At 44.2% G+C, this 16,743-nt stretch overlaps 2 protein-coding genes across 5 annotated transcripts in view; one reads left to right on the top strand and one right to left on the bottom strand.

The window, feature by feature from the left end:
* The window catches only part of LOC143423976 (neurotrimin), a 173,032-nt gene that overhangs the window by 71,014 nt on the left and 85,275 nt on the right, over positions 1 to 16,743 (bottom strand). For 3 of the 4 annotated variants that reach the window (XM_076895730.1, XM_076895712.1, XM_076895721.1), the window contains exon 1: positions 10,847 to 10,971. The exons of the other annotated variant lie outside the window; for it this stretch is intronic. In XM_076895730.1, coding sequence (XP_076751845.1) covers positions 10,847 to 10,925 — 79 coding nt within the window. In that variant the 5' untranslated portion in view covers positions 10,926 to 10,971. Of the gene's footprint in view, positions 1 to 10,846; positions 10,972 to 16,743 lie in introns of those variants that run through there. 4 annotated transcript variants of the gene reach the window in all.
* LOC143423999 (uncharacterized) overlaps positions 413 to 16,743 on the top strand; it is a 414,599-nt gene continuing 398,268 nt past the window's right edge. The window contains exon 1 of the mRNA XM_076895777.1: positions 413 to 416. The gene's annotated coding sequence lies outside the window, so the exon portion shown is untranslated. The remainder of the gene's footprint in view (positions 417 to 16,743) is intronic.

Below are 16,743 nucleotides of genomic sequence, written 5' to 3'. Positions count from 1 at the left end.
CCCAAGCGATGACAGTCAGTCCTCGTTCCGGTTAAAAAAGGTGACGCGCCAAATCCCTCAACCATATATTAAATGTGTAAATTTTCATTCAATTTGCTTGAAAGCATGTTTCCACGGTTGTTTGGAGCTACTTGGAGCCACTAGTCAAAGTCTTGATGTATGATCGTTCAGCTAAATGTTTAAACCACATGGTTTTGCGTTATAGATTAAGGTGCACTCGGATCGATGTCCGTTTCAACAAATTCGTAGGTATCGTTCACGTACGAGTAATTATCCGGACAAAGAGGTGCGCTTCTGTGTATCAGAGATTATGATACCCAATAAATTAAATGAGTATGGACTGGTATGGAAGACATTAATGCAAAACTTTGGGTGGAAAATCAACAGGTGAAATCAACACATGTGCAGAACGTACCTTTACGCGCAACGTGTACGTGTTCGGTGCACTTTTGAGAAATTGTGAAACGTAGCGTTCGCGTTGAAGGGTAATAAACAAGGGGTGCACTTAAAATCACTTTCACCGTAGTAGTATTCATAATAATATATAAATTATACGAAATAGCGTAACAACTGAAAGCGTTACGAGTCTAAATGGGGCACGATAAATTTTTGACGAAAAATCGGAATAATACAGCGGTAACAGCATACAGGGCTAGCCGACGACGGCACAACAAGCACACTTTACGTTTTTCTTCACCTGTTCATAGCATAATCCATTTTCTCGTATACAATGCTCAGGCTCTTGTGCTTCCTTCCTGCTCCACGACTAACGTTCCTAAATTATTCTAAGATTTCTTGCCCGTTTACCTGCTATTTGTCAACCTTTAACGATATGCAAACACAGCATTTTCTGCTGCCGTTGAATCCACGCTGACGCGCTGTTAAAAGGAGAAAAATAACTTCCACCGTTTTCTGTTTATAGAAAATCTGTCCGATGGAACGAGTTCAAGGTATTCCGCGTGTGCGCGCAGCTATGTTTCAATTCGATACAATGAATAGGAACGAAACGATGAAGTTCGGTTTAAAGGATATTCCGTTCCTCCGATTGAATGCGCCGTTTGTTTTCCAGCGGTGATTAACTCGCGCGTAAGTGAAAAATGGAAATGGGGCGTTATAATTCACAGCGATTCGCCGCATTTGAATTTCAGATCCGCCTGCCACTATTTGCAATAAATATAGACGCGAAATGCTTATGCTGGTAAATTACTTATCTGAGATACGTCATCGGAGATTGCATTCGCCTCCAGAAGTAACGCGTTTCCCCGTTCCCATCCGCGTCACTCGAGTATCGAATAAACATTTACGTTCTTTTTCTCCTGGTCGGAGAAATCAACGTCGCGGATGGGATATTTTCATCCGACATTTTAACGCGTGACATTTCCATTTTCGCTCAACCGGAAGCGTTCGTGCGTATTCAAGCGGCACCAAAAAATAATCACTCCATTAAAATCGACTGACAATTCTCCCATATAAAACTATAACGATCGTTCCGATGATTTTAAAATATACGAAAATCGATACGTTTCACCTCGAGACGTTCCATTGTCATCGAAAGTTCCTCGACTCATCGCATGATAATAAAGCAGAAAAGCTCGTATCCAATCTTCCACGGACTCCTGTGCCGAGCGGCGGTCGCAGGGGCGCGTTCATTCTAACAGATAAATTTTCAACCCGACCAGGGGGATGCGCACGGGGGTGGACTGCTTCGTTTTACGGAGCGTAATTGCCGCAACCGAAATCGATGAATATTTCAGCGTATAGTGTAGCGTGCTTGCACCTCCACGGCTGATGGCATTCGCGCACACGTGCCCACCCCCTAACCCGCCTCTGTCCCTTTTTCCCCATTTCACACCGCTGGCCTCCTCAGCTTCCTCTATTAGTCCCTTCAACCCCCACCCCTCCGCAGTCCCAGTTCCCCACCAGCGAATATGTTTATTCATGCAGTTATTTATTAGTTCGGGCAATTAGCATTAATTAGCGCAATCTGGCACCGGGTACCATCCCGGTGGCTCCGATTCTCGGCGCACCGCGACGGATATAATAGCGTTCTGCGGTCGCGATGTTTTAGAGGAGCCCAACGACGACAGGGCTCGTTGCGTTGAGTCGCGGCCCCGTGCATTTTGTCTACCATTCCTGCTCGCGCGTGCCCACCTTGGGACGCGTGTTACGCTTGTTCTTCCTGCGAGCCAGCCGGCCGACGTTTTGCGGATTAACCCCGGCGGTGTTTTAGCGTACGGTCGAAATGCGCCGTATGGTTAACGCGGAACGTTGCCCGTGTTACGGAATTGTATCTTCGGGCAGAATCGGGCCAGTGGGTGATTTGTGGATTCGAACGGGTGCACTGTTTCTGATACTGCCGCGTGGAACATTGGCGCGCGTTATTTGCGCTGTTGAGTTATGGGAGAAGTGCCGTGAAATCATATTATATGGCGTCTACCGCTCTAGATAAGAAGATAAAGACGAGGATGAGTGTATTATACGGATCAAGTGAAGTGACTGCGTGCGATTGAGTTCGAGAGGCCGAGGTGCGAAGGAAGAGTGTTTAAAACCGAGCAGGATCTGGCAAGATGATTGTGTGACTGAGAATAATAAGATGTATGAGGAATGCATTGGGAACAGGGTTAATCTTGTGAGTGAATGAAGTTAATTTACAGGGAGCAGCGAGCAAATTAAGTTAGGAAATAAAAATAGACTAGTGACTGAGAGCGACTATCAGGTAATAAAGTACACATTTGGTTTTTAGCAAACGTGACAATTATTTCTCCTCCGATCACCCGCGAAATTTCCAACACTATTTACAAATGGTTTACTGTTGAATCAATTCTCGTGTGATTGTCAACGGGTCGCCTTATAGAAGAAGCAAAGGTAGCCATCATAGCCACCCACATCAAACGGATCGGCTAGATAGGTCGCGAGCCAATCTCCAATTATCGTCGCCGGCGCAATCGAACCCGTCTCCTTGACTCACGGTAAACGCGAGTAACGTCCTTTAATCGGTTATCAAGCAGCCAGTCGCTCGTAAAGTTCATCCAGCGGAGATCAGGTCGGGTCAATGATCGCGCGGCGGGAACTTGCGCGGCGATCGAAATTTTCTCCGCAGGCGGAAGGCCTGCGCGACACGGAATAATAGGTGTATCGATCACCGCGATCAATATGTAATTTACCAACGATTAAATGTGAATCCACCGGCCGATCGAACGGAGTCGATTAACCTCGAATTTAAGGGGGAGCGTGCGGTTTAAAGTGGCCGAGCATGAGCAAGAATTTCGTGCTTCAACCGAAGAAATTAAATCGTCGCGTCTCCTACGTGTCATCAAGTGTCACGCGTTCACGTTGGTACAGAGAAAATGGCGTTAAAACGTAAGAAACTTTGCGCGCGTTTTGCGTCGCATCATCCATCACTAGCTTCAAGGATCCTCTCGTGATACGCTAGCGCGATGGCTGCGTTCATTTTTAATCAACCGCCGCGTATGAAAAAAGAATCAGGCGGTCGTTACGTATAGCGTTTCTCGAGGGGAAGTTAAAAATTGTTACGACACTGTGGATGTTTCCGTTCGAAAGTTTGTATTAAGTTTCCTTTGAAAGGATGCTGTAAAAGGCGCTCTAAGGGAGCGTTCTCGATAATGCCAAATGGCCGGGCGCGCTGGAAACTCGAGCGCGACGTGGCTGGTCAGCAGGGTTCAATCAGGGGCTTAATTAGTGGCTTTCCGAGGCACAGTTTCTGGTACACGTTAGGTACTGCATTTTTTTTCCCCACCCGGTCATTACTTTTTTGTGGTCATTCGTAAGTTCTCGGGACAGTGTAATATAAGCTGAAAAAATCTGGGGAAATATTTCTTCATTGGTTCTTGCGTAACGGGTCTGTCAGGTATTAATCTTTTTTAATTGAACTTCAGTTAGGAGCTGGTAATAACGACCGCGTAACACATAATGTTCTGTTGCGTTTTCTAAAAAGGACTAGCAAATGCTAGACTGTCATCGTTTCTCCTTGCACCCCTCGTATGTAAACGAAGCACCCCGTCATTTATAACATTTAAAACCCACCATTCGTCATAACACCTTCCACCCTCCTTTTACAATTCAAACCGGCGTTATATCTTATATGCCTCTGTGGAAACGATCGTCTCCCCAAGCAGAGTTGTAGCCTTCGAATGGCAAATAAACGATTAAACGAGCGGAATAAAGCATCGTATTCCAATGAGACTTCGATGCATGCATGGGAACATTCGGCGGAAAGGTAATCGCCCGAACGTATCCCTCGAACCTTTCAGAGGTACGCAGGGACGCTCGCCGAGTTTTATTGCCTCTGTTTTTGTCAAGTCCCCTAAGAGACGCGGGTGTCGTTTCTTTCTCTTAGCAGTGATATTTCACCATGGTCAGGAGAGACGTTCGCCTCTTAAGCGTCTGCGAACACGTTGGCCGGATTTAGTACGCGAAGAAGGGGACCGTGTAGTTACCCGCACTGCAGAATTGCCATTTTCCCATTCCTCCCTCCCTCCCTCTCTCTCTCTCTCTCTCTCTCTCTCTCTCTCTTTCTCTCTCTCTCTTTCGCACTCTCTCTTCCACTCCATTTTACTCCCCTAATCCCAACGCCGTAAATTAGCCAGGACGGAAGTTCGATACGTTAGTCGCATTTGTCCACGGTAGAACTGAAATAAAGAAGAGCCCCGCGTAATAATTCGCACCCTCCATTTTCTACGGCCGATCGTGCTGATGCGCCATTATGCACATTATCGGGTCTCTGTATAATCGCGAGAGTTTCGAGGATCGCTCGGCGTTAATTAATTTTAGCTTTTTCTATCTTGAAATGTGTCGGCAGCGATCCACACGAAAAATAGAGAAGAGTGAAAAGAGATAGAATTTTTTTCATTGCGTGAAAAATGTTCTTTTTTGTCTATAATTGATGTTCATGCGTTCATCGTTGGCGTACCAATCAGTAAACGACAGTGATTGTACAGTAGAAGCCGTAATCATGGACAATTACTTAAGTGGCGTCCGCATCATTGACCATTACTACTGATACAGATATCTAGCCCTCCGACGCTCTGTAGAGTTTAACTATCTGTTGGTTGGACAAATCATTCTTCATTCGCACTTTTTGTTACTTTGATGAAAGTATATCCGGCCTCATTACCTTGCTCAGTGCTCAGTGGTTTAAGATGGACGTCATGAATGTCGTAACTCGGCGAAGAGAATTCGTATTCATTCCCTACGCGACTCGAACATTTCCAGACAGCTTTGGTCGTTACGCATGCCAGCTAGCGCCCGGAAGAAGTTTAACACAACTTAGAAGTCGCTGAGGCAGCTACGTACAATTAGATAAACAGGGAACAGAACCGAGTGGGGAGGAAAATGGAAACCTTGTTGTTAAATGGTTTCGCGCTGGCGCGATATGAACGAAAATTTCGTTCTTCCTCGCTTAAATGAAATTCACGCTGTGTAGTGCAATCTCTAATTTAGCTGAGCTGAATGTATGCCGTGCCTTGCATGTCACAGCGTGAATCCGAAGGAAATATGCGTTCACGAAAACATTCCATTTTCTTTTTTACTTTTTGGAAAACAATTGGGTTTCATATTTGGACTTTTAGGGAAATTATTTGAGATTCATTTTTGTGAAAACCGAATTTAAAACCTGGCTCTATATAGACAGCGAAATTTGTATGAAAATATCATTCGATGCTAAAAGTAGCAGCTATATGAATTGTCTATTTTGGAAAGAGATCTTTACCTCGAACTGTAACCAATTGCATCAGCGATCAATTGTTATTTCGTCTTCGAAGTCTACCTCATAAACTGTTTTGCCAAAGTCGATTACGTCTGATTCGATAGAAAAGCTCCAATCCCAAATGAAATTTAAACGACTAAAACTGCGACGAAATCTTGTGCCACGTCAATTCTAAAATTGAGATACTACAAATTGTAGTCAACCTAATAAAACAAGACGTTACGTGTGCTATTGTCAAGATATAAAGATAGATACTAATTAATATCGTACGATGAAATAAGTACGCTCGCAATTCTATCGATACATGTACATTTGAGCAAAAACGTCTATACGAGACATTATGGATTCGAACCTTTCGAATAACGATCTGAAAGTATGTTCTTTAAAATGGAGTCCTCAAGACGTACGAGTAGATGTTACTCTACTTCCAGACCGTTTCACTTTTTCTTCTACTTTGCTCTTTATATTTACCAGGTAAACTCTTAACGTTTGATATGTAGTCTATTTCACGAGTGGAACTAAAATATATCCCCGATATGGAATAGTAAATGCCGATAGTGTGATTTATCGTCAAAGCGTTCGAGCTCTTGCCAGAGACTTATCTTTGGCACGCACTCCGCTCGACGTCCGCTTCATATTTGATATCGATCCTCCTCGATGAGCAACCGAACGAAGCTTCTTTGCCTTCACTGGCGTCCTTTTTGTTTCTATTTCGCGTAGCGAAAAAGCGGGAATTAAAAGGCATCATTCCCTTGAACGAACGGTAAATTCGCGATACTTTCCGCTGCACGGAACAATGTATATCGATATTTGAATATCCGAGTTCCGACGTGGGAGATAATTTATGGCTTCCTGTATAATTAAAAAGAAACGTGAAAATAGAAACGAATCTTTACTTCATTAAAACCAGTGGTGATTCTTTTGATATTCGACTTCTCGGCCCGCCTCTATTTTATTGGTCGTGCTATTTTTGACTAGTCCTCCAAACTTGTGAACTTTTCGCCAAAGTTCGTTAAAATTCGTGGAAATTTGAAATTTTGAAGTTCAAAAGCACGAAAGTTATAGAGTTACAGAGGACGTGATTCGCGTAACACAAGTTTAAAAGTCTTCCTCTTGCCATTAAGCTGACGTGACATCTCTGTTCCGATCTTTCTCTTCGAGATAGCTTCGAAAGACAGATGTGTCTGGTAAATGAATACTGTCTGAACCTCTCTCTAAACTTTCTATAATTTCCACAAAGTTTCTTACGCGGTAGGAATATTGAAAAGTATGCAATTTTCGTTTAAAATTTAACATTCTCCTAATTAATTCACTACACGTTATCTACCCATAACATAAGGGTCAATTAATCCAACTTCGAAAATAGCGTAAGTAATTCATAATATACTTTAAACATTTTCGAGATAAAGTAAAGAATGATCGCAATAAAATATGAGACTCGGTACTAAATAATTATTTGTGATCCTTCTTTTACACAATAGTATATATAATAGTATATAATATTATTAATTATTATATTATCACAATAATTAATAATCCGTGTGCGATCGATGTCATTATACTTTCGGTGTGATGGTAATTTATTAATATACTCATTATAATCCGTTACATGCTGCACGTCGAAACCGATTAACGCTTACGTTTAGTATCCGGAATAAAGTACTTGTGTCACACGTAAATTGAATTGCGTCAAAGAAGCATTGATACATATCCGGCAGTTGTACGCTTTGATCTGCGAAATAATGTCAAATGAAATAATTCATTTAATTAGTCGACTGACAAGGGGATTTCGCTGCTACGAAAATTAATTTCTTTAAATGTTTGCGAATTAGAAAAGATTGTAGTTCATTTCAGTATTATCTCCTTGTTCTACCATACTGTTAACAAATGAATTTATTTGTGATATTTGCAGTGGCAGTTACATTACAAATGAAAGCAATGATTTTACAGTAAACATGTGTCTATAAAGCAACCAAATAGTTCCTGATTATAAATTACAATTCGGTAAAATGTGTTAATCGACGTTCACGGTAATACGCGTAAATACATTCATGCGAATTAACATTTTTCAAATAAATCTTCGACAAATATTACGTATCCCTATTTTACCAAAAGTGACACATAATTTGAGATATTTAATTAACGAGTAATGTCCCAAGTAGCCCTGAAATAATTCCAACAAACGGAATCGTTCCATATTTTCTCGCAATAAAAAATTCGCAAGCTATTATATCGCATTTATTAATGAAAACAACAATTCTTTCCATGCTAATGAATTACGTTGACCCTATTCGCCTTGCTCGTTATTTTCAGACCTACGACGTTATTTTCAAATTAAATTCCAGCGATAAAACACTTCAGTAAATCAATTCTCGAATAATTCCTCTATAATCCAAACCAAATTCCTTGTAATCTTTTATAAAAACAAAATTGATCTCTGCTTTCTTTTCACGTGTAGAAAGAAGGATACACAGGACAAGCTAATCGACGGTAGAATCCTGAAAAATGGCAGACAGGGATAATTTTTCGGAACGGTTCAAAAACTAGTCAGGGGCACAGGATCATAAATCTCTGACCGGTACATATTGTTAAGTCAGCATTATTGTAGACAGCACGGAAGAGAGCTAGCGTGCAAGAGAAAGAGAGAGAGCAACGAGTTATTTCAACCTGGCAAATCAATCAATATCCTGCCAGCAAGAGATCGGCCGCCTGATTTTCGAGGTTGAATGTCGCCTTGTGGCGTGTTGTATATTAATGACCGGTCCGCGGCATACATCGCGCGTACAATGGAATCCGGCGAACAATGCTGTGCATCGATTCAGATGACTCAATCACGGTAGCCTAATTTCCGAAACGAAGTGGAGCCGATATGCGTTCCGAAGCGTATACGAAGAACAAGCGATCGCGGTACTTTTCAACCCCCTTCGACCCCCTTCGAAACCCATCGCGCGTATCGAAGGAAGACAAAATTTGTTTAACGCGAACGAATGAAAATCGTTTAATCGTGAAACGTCACGTCGACCATTCCGCGATCAGATTACCCGTGAAGCGAGGAATTGTTGGTAAGCCTCGCGCGAAACCGATCTGATACGTCCCAGCGCGTGAACAGGTCGAAGCGATCCCCTATCCGAAGTGTATCCCCCTATCTATCACATCTATATAGCCGTGAAGACCTTGGGCTTCCCGCACAGCTTTACGACAAGAATTCAGAAGCCTCGCCGCGCTTAAAACGTAGTACGTTCTCCCCCAGATTTTCCGCATCTTGGGCACGCGTAAAAATTTGTAGCTTATACAGGGATGGAACGCGTTCACGTTCGAGCGATGTATCGGTACGGACGGTCTTTGTTGGGAATAAAAGCGAGAACGAAAATACACGCGGGAAACTTTGCGCGATAATACCGTACGTTGGACAATAATAACCATAGTCAAATGTTAAATTAACAGAATCTGCGTCCAAGCTAAATTATACGAAACGCGTAGCTTCGCGTTCACTCGCGTTGTCGCGAAATTAAAATCACGTCGATCGTGTAAAAACCGAGAGGCTACGATGAAACCACCGCCGCGAGACAGTCTCGAAGGTACGTTTCGGTAGCGTTTGTTCGGCTTAAATGAAATGAACGTCGTTACGATGCCAGCGATTTTTTGGCAGCTGTGCGCGAACAGATTTCCGGCTGTGCGGAGAAGTTCCTCGAATAAAGTAGAAAGGTTGGGCCGGAAAGGAACGGGGTGGAAGCTTCAGAGCCAGCCGTCCTCCCCCTTCGTTCCTTATTGTCTGAGGGCGAGGGTAGCGGCGGAGCCTCTGGGTAACGGACGAAAGTTTCCGTTGCCCGCTTCAAGGTTTCTCGCCTTTCCGAAAATTCGACGGTTTTATGGGGGCGGATAAATAATGCAGCGCGATATCGAGGGATAATCGCGGGTCGAGCCCGAGGAAATCGAGCAAGACCAGGGCGTCAGAGCGAGATATCCAAGGGGGTAACTAGTCCGCGTGTCTCGGTTAACGGCAAACTTTGCCCGCTTCGGGATCCGATGGCAGATAATACCAAACGCGAACTAACTTGTCCTAACGAGGAGATGATATTTCTCGGCTCGTTTGCACGTAATGGGTCTCTAATAAGTCAAACGTAACGAGAGCTTTCTGTCTCTGTTTATACGTGCCGTGGCGAACGCGAACTTTCGCGATCGAATTATTCCCATCCGTCGATCGGGCGAGAAACGATTTGAACGAGATTGCGGGACATACTCGGAGCAAACGCCGAGAGACGTTTCCGGGCGGATTGAAAAGCCCCTGGTAATTGTATTACGTTTCGCTCGGGAAATCGTTTGAGGTACGGATAAAAACAGCCGCGCCTGATGCGCGGAACAAATTATCCTAATTTGCGCGGAAATATGTGTGTGTATAGCGGCAGTTGCTGGTTGAAGGTCGCTCCGTCGAGCCGGGTTAAATACGCGTCGGAACGTGTTGCCGTTACACGTGTCGTCGGCGAAAAAACGCACGGAGGGATGGCCGACACGGGGATCCTCCGGATTCAGCGCAGCTCCAAGTATGTTTCCGGTTGACTCGCGCCCTATCACGTCGTACCGTGTCACGATGCTCGCGTCGGTGCCGGTTGAACTTCAGAAACTGTGTCCGTAACATTGCACCTCTACTCGTCGCGTATACCTGACACCGCGTGTCCCTCGGTATCCGCGATTTCAATGGGCGCTGACAAAATAGCACCGATACCCGTCAAAACCTTCTGCCGCGCACCGTCACACAGCACACCAGAAGGGGGTGGGAAAAAAAAAAAAAAAAAAAAAACGAACGCGATCGCAGGTGCACCCGGTGAGAACGGTCACTTGTGACATCGAATCGCCAGTGAGTCTGCACGATGGCACGCTATGAAATCGAATCACCGTCGGTGAACGATGATGTAAAGCGTAACTGGAAACGGGTGGTCCGTCGCACTTACGATAGAGGGCACATCGACGATCGCGTTCCGCGCGTATGCATCGTGCATACGTGCCCGTTCGGGGGTGTCGAAGGATCACACGTGTCACTCGGGCACCCTCGAACACCTCCTGAGGATTCATTAATCACGGACGTTGGCTATTAACGTCGATTGATCGGGGTTGATCACTGACCTTCCACGAGGGCTGGACAGACTGCGAGGAACTGCGCGACGATGTGAATCGCTGACACGAGAACGCGGTTCAGCAACATCCATCTAGGAGTTGGCGTGACGCCGCGAGATGAATAAGGACGATTCGCGCCGGAATCTCGGTGCAGACTGGCACACGAGGGGGTTACCCGGCTCGCCAGCGACGAGACTGAAACGAGAGGGTGAGAAAGGGGATGGCGTGGCGCTAGCTTGGAGGGAGAAGGAGAGAGGGAGAGAAAGAGCGAGTGAGCGAGTGAGCGAGCGAGAGAGAGAGAGAGAGAGAGAGAGAGAGAGAGACAAAGGCATCCTTTCTCGATTGCCGTAAGCTTTAGGGTTGGTTCGCATGCGCCCGTCGGGGCTCACGTGCCCTCCGCCATCGTGAACCATAGGACCCGCCTTCCTCATACGAAAGACACGTTCCCAGGATAGCGAGAAACACACGTAGACATAGGTTCTGTAACTGCTCCAAGGAATCCAACCGCGAAAGTTCCCCTTAGGACTGATAGACGGCCGAGAGCTCTGGCCTCTCTCTCCTAGACCGACCAGACGGACGGCTCCATGCGCGCCTTTGCTTTGACGATACCAGCCAGTAACGTGACCGGCGTTCTTTTTTTTTTTTTACAGTCAATTGATAATGCAGCTCGTGTCAACGATTTATTCGATGGGATTGAAAAGTGTTTTCAACCGTGTTACGCGGTCGATTCGCATCCATTTTTAAAGCGATTCCGTGCTCGTAATCGGGCTGTTCTGTATGCAGCCGAGTCGATTGTCTGGAATTAGAAAACAGGAGACTCGCTATTATTGATAATATAATTTTCATGTTTACGATGGACGCTCTAAAATAATGACACGATCCCGTGTCGTATCCGTTTTATTAATAAACAAATGCTAAAGAAATGCCCCTTCTGCTTCAAGTGTCACGATACTGCTTGATATTTCCTTTTTGAGTATAAGAATAAGTTATAATAAATGGAAATAAATTAATATATCTGCGGACGAGGTTCATCTCGAGTAATTAATTTTGCCCGTATTATGAGAAATCGAGGTCGGCACGTCGTGTAGGAATGGATTCCGATTTATATCGAATAAAAATAGCCGGAAATCACTTCTTGGTCGATCGGAGAAAAGAATTATCTACTTTTCCCTGTCAGATGGTTAGATTACCTCCGTAATTCAGATTCGCGGCACCGGGTTAAGGTATACGTGCGGAGAGTACTTTAACAGACTGCCGATCAATCAGTCGATATCTCTAATCATCGGTTCCTTCCCAGTGAAGATCGCGGAATACTTTTTCTTGCCGTGATTACACAAGGAATATATAATAAATTTCATCGAAAAAGGAGGGGAATATTTATAAAAAAATAAAAAAAAAATGTTGACTCACGCCATTTGCTATTCGACGACTCATCAAACCCATATACCTACAGCTGAATAATCCAGCTGGGAGTAACTTTTATTTCCCAGTACACGTTGCAATCCGACCAATCGAAACGACACGTCGACCATCAAAAATTCGATCTTCACCGACTCTAAAGTAAAAAAGTGCCCGTCGCCGTGAGACCGTTTACTCCGGGAACGGCACAAAAATCGCCCTTAAATTCCCCAGCCGGCGAGGCTCGCTCCTACAGGAGCGCTGGTGCGAGGTACGCGGGCGGAAGTCATCCGAAAAAGGTTTCAGGAAGAGTTTAAGCGTTTCACGTCTTTCGGGAGCGTGGCACGCGGAGTGGCGCCAGTCATAAACCCAACCCACCAGCCAGCATGGTATTCGTAACAGACATTATACTACCTACATCGCACTATTTCGAAGGATGACTTTAAGTGTGAGTGTACCGAAAGTTTCGCGCTGGCGTCCTCGTAAACCGGTAAAAGATGGCTCCAAGGTGACGGTGGTAGCGGAAGCGGAACGAGTCCTCGGCTCACCGTCGTCAGCCTCCGTCTGCTCCCGCTGTTTCCGCCCGTAACACCCCTCGCAGTGGGGTGTTCTCGAGCCGCTTCCGGTTTCATTGGTAAGCCAAAGTCGCGGGCGTTTCAACGCCACGCGGTTCGACGTTTCTGCGAGCATTATTAACGCGAGCCGCGGAAGGATTTCGTATCGAAATCGTTATTACTGTTTGCGCCGTTTAGCACGTTCGCTACCGCCGTGTACGTGGCAAACCTTTACCGCAGCTCGTGCTCATAGTGCACCGCAGGTTTTCACACTGGAATACGTACGAGGTTTGTGAAATAAACAAATCGAGCACGCGGCACGGTGTGCGCGCCACACGTGTGCGACGTTGGCCTGTGGTAGAAGTGTCAAAAAATACGAGCGATCACGCGTGAATATCGGCCTTACGGTTGCCGCTGTCGAGGCTTTCAAGGGTGAAATGCGTCCTTTCGGAAATGCCCTCCACTTGGTCGGTGTTCAAATTAGCTGGCTGCGTTCTCTAACTGGTATACAGTTCTCGTCATAATTTGCCGCGCAGTTCTAAAGAGCAAAGTTGTCGAAAGAGAAGGACAGAGAAATTGTTAATTCCCGTTATGTTTATGACGTAAACTCTAACAATATTTCCGCCTCTCACAGATGTTAATGGAAAACTTTGGAAAGCAATTTGCCGTTCGATACAGCCAACGGTTATAAGGATACCGAAAATAATTAGCTATTGCGATGTCGATAATCTGTTGAACAGTGACGACGGGAATATTGTTCCCGTAAATAAATGGTAATGGCATTCCTGTTGAAAATTCAGAAAGATTATTTTCACACCCCCCCCCCCCCCCCCTCGTCGTTGCGTTACCTAATATCGACGTACCATTAAATTTCGCAGGCACAATTCCAACTATAAAGAATAAATCCGCCGTTGTTTCCCTCGAATTTCATATTGTTGTTATAACTTTTTAATGATCCCTCCAACTTTTTTATACGGATTTATGCGAGCTTCTTTTATACGACGTTTCAGTTTTGTATCTTTTATATGACAGTTAGTTTGATTTAACGAGGATAAACTGAAAAGTTCGTGGCCTAAATTATCAAGTACTATTGCTGGGTGCTTGAAATTTGAAACTGCTTTACTGCATAATACGAGATCATTTGTGTAGCGGCGGAAGGTCGCTAGTTTCGTCCTGTTATAACGATTGCGTTGGGGTCAAGCTACGTAAGTAGATCGCACGTGGAATAAATTACGAAATGTTTAACGTGCAACTTAGAGAAGAACTCTTAACGATCGTTCTTTCTTCAATTTCTTTCGACGAACGGCTTCGAAATGTAACAACCACGCGAATGTTAATGCACCTTTCGACCGTGATTGCCAGGGAATTCCTGGTGAAGCGTACACGGGCAGAAGAGGCTGGTATTCGTCGCATCGTTCCCAATGCCTTAATAGAAACGCGCGAGATAACGTTCTCCAACGAAGGGTAGGAAAAAAGTGGCCCTCCACGAGGAAACCGTTATCTTAGGTGCGGCCATTTTAAGATCTACCAGCCGGGATCTAAATTCACTGTGCTTCTTCAGAATTTCAGATAGAAAACCGTCATACATTAAACATTTCACGGCCAATGAGAAAACTCACACACTCGGCATTCTCGCGCTAAGAGAATTAGCTTTCGCCGCTGATCAAATAAAATCACGACGAATTCGACTCCGAGCGCTGATTCTAAGTGTTTCGCGTTATTCTCCGCGAAATTTCAGGCGAAACTTCAAAAGAAGAGCTAAGCGAAGCTCTCCCTTTGATTCGATTAACAAGAGAACTTCAACGATCTTGCAAACTTCGATATCCCGTCGAGTTTTTTTCCAGGGTAAGTCGTTTAGCGAAGGAAATTTTTCGACATCATAAAAATAGCCAAAGCTGTTCAGACTTTTACGTTTGCATCCCCTTTTCAATTGTTATGTCGAAACTAGTCGGGATAAAAAATTGATCGACGTTCGTATCGAATTCCTCCTTTCATCGCCTCTTTCGACGTTTCAATTGACCAGAAATTTCGACGAACGAGGTATTTCTTTTTGGTAGCAACGCTACGTGCGGGTTAGCCATAGTTAAACGGATGTACAGTGCGAAATGAAGTTTGCAGGAAACGTATGCATATCACGACGATATATTTGGCGTTTGCAAACATTACCGAAATGTAGTCCGTTTCATCGATTGGACGTTGTATGCTTTATGTAATCATTCCTCAGCTCGGAGTATGTACAAGATACGGTGGCTAATGGGAAGTCGTTTTATTGCACATCCATATGAAATATCGACAGAATTATGCATGCAATGTGCGTTTCTATACCTGTAAGTATACACAGGGGAGATAATTTGTTGCCATGTTAGACGTTTTAACGTCATTCGTATCTCCTCTACCGCAATCGAATCGCAATTGAGTCCAATTCTAGCGCATTCTAATGCCATAGAGGTCACTCGATATCTCTTTAACGCGATATACGTACGATGGAGAGAGTACATTAAAAAATATCAAGTTCCATTAAAGTTTAAGGTGCCTCTGGTCTTTTAACCGCGAAGAATGTATAAATAAAAGAATATTTTCAGCAACTGTTTCAGTGTGCGAATATTTGTAGGTATGCGTGCAGTACAGTCATTAGCACATTTTGTCATCATTAAATCTGGAAACATTCCGAGCAGAATATGCGGCGGTGATATTAGAATTCTCGATAATTCGCATTAACGATAATTAAAATTTCTCAGTCGTTACCGCCCATTTGAAACATACACGCAGGTGCAACGTAATTGCGATTCATTAACTACGAAATTAACATAAATTAATATCGGTAGCGGACGGTCACGTTTCTCTGTAAAATTCCGTAATCCCAAGCGTGAAATACTGTTGTGAATTTTCGAAATACGCCTTGATTATTTTTATCAAACAATTGCGTGAACGATTTTTCTATAACGTAGCACTCTCTCTCTCTCTCTACTTTCATTAACGACTAGATCGTTCAGTGATAACTTTGTTCTACGATGTTAAAATGTTACGTGAAACACGAGATGCCGTTCTGGTGGTGGTGGACGGAAAAATGAAGCGAAAGATTGCTCGGCAGAAATGTAAATAGAACGACATCCCAGTGTTTCCGTGGCCGAGTTTATTTCACGTGTACTTACGCGGACAAAGAATATAAAAGGGAATTAAAACATTCTTTGATCCGGCGTTCGTCTCTGCCGGATGAAAATCGGTCAAACTTTTATGATCTCGCATTAATGAACAAAGTTCAACTTGCAGATTAATCTTAGCAGTAATGAAAGTACAGACGGCCAGACAACTTTCGGGGCAGGCCGAATGAAAAGCGTAACTTTTCGCGCGACCCGTAGCGAATTTCTGTTTCACCGGCGTTCCTCGATTAATTGACACTTTAGCGCCGGATATCGATCGAAATGGAGGTCGCTTTGGATTCAAACTAACAAACAGTGACTTTATTCCTCCCCTCTGTTCACTTCGGTACACTTCTCCTGAAAATGTCTATCAGATTACTATAGAAAGTGGAGCGGATCGGTTAACTTCTTTATCAATTGAAAGAAAGACGATTCGATTCGATGCAAAGTTCGCCTCGGTTAAGCAGAAAATTCTAATCGATCGGGCAATCGCGTTGAAACGGATGAAAGGTAACGCGTGAACGCGAAACAATTATTGTCGCCGATGTTACGAACGCGCTGCTACTTAATTGTTGCAAAGAAGACGAGTAAAGGGTGCGCAGAGGTGAAACGTTGAAACAGCTTTCACGTTTGCGCGAATTTGTAGCCTTAAAATATGTAACGCGCAGTCGCGTGGAAACGTGAAATATTTCACTTTTTCGGTGACGGTGGTTGCTTTTGATTTGTTTCCCTCGAGTACACAGCTCGAATGTACACACGTAAGTATAGCGGCAAACGGTTCAAAGAATGTTCTCTGGCATTAAATTGGCTTCTT

Source organism: Xylocopa sonorina, chromosome 1 (genome assembly GCF_050948175.1).
Source record: "Xylocopa sonorina isolate GNS202 chromosome 1, iyXylSono1_principal, whole genome shotgun sequence".
NCBI lineage: Eukaryota > Metazoa > Arthropoda > Insecta > Hymenoptera > Apidae > Xylocopa > Xylocopa sonorina.
This window is presented reverse-complemented; position numbering and strand designations above follow the sequence as displayed.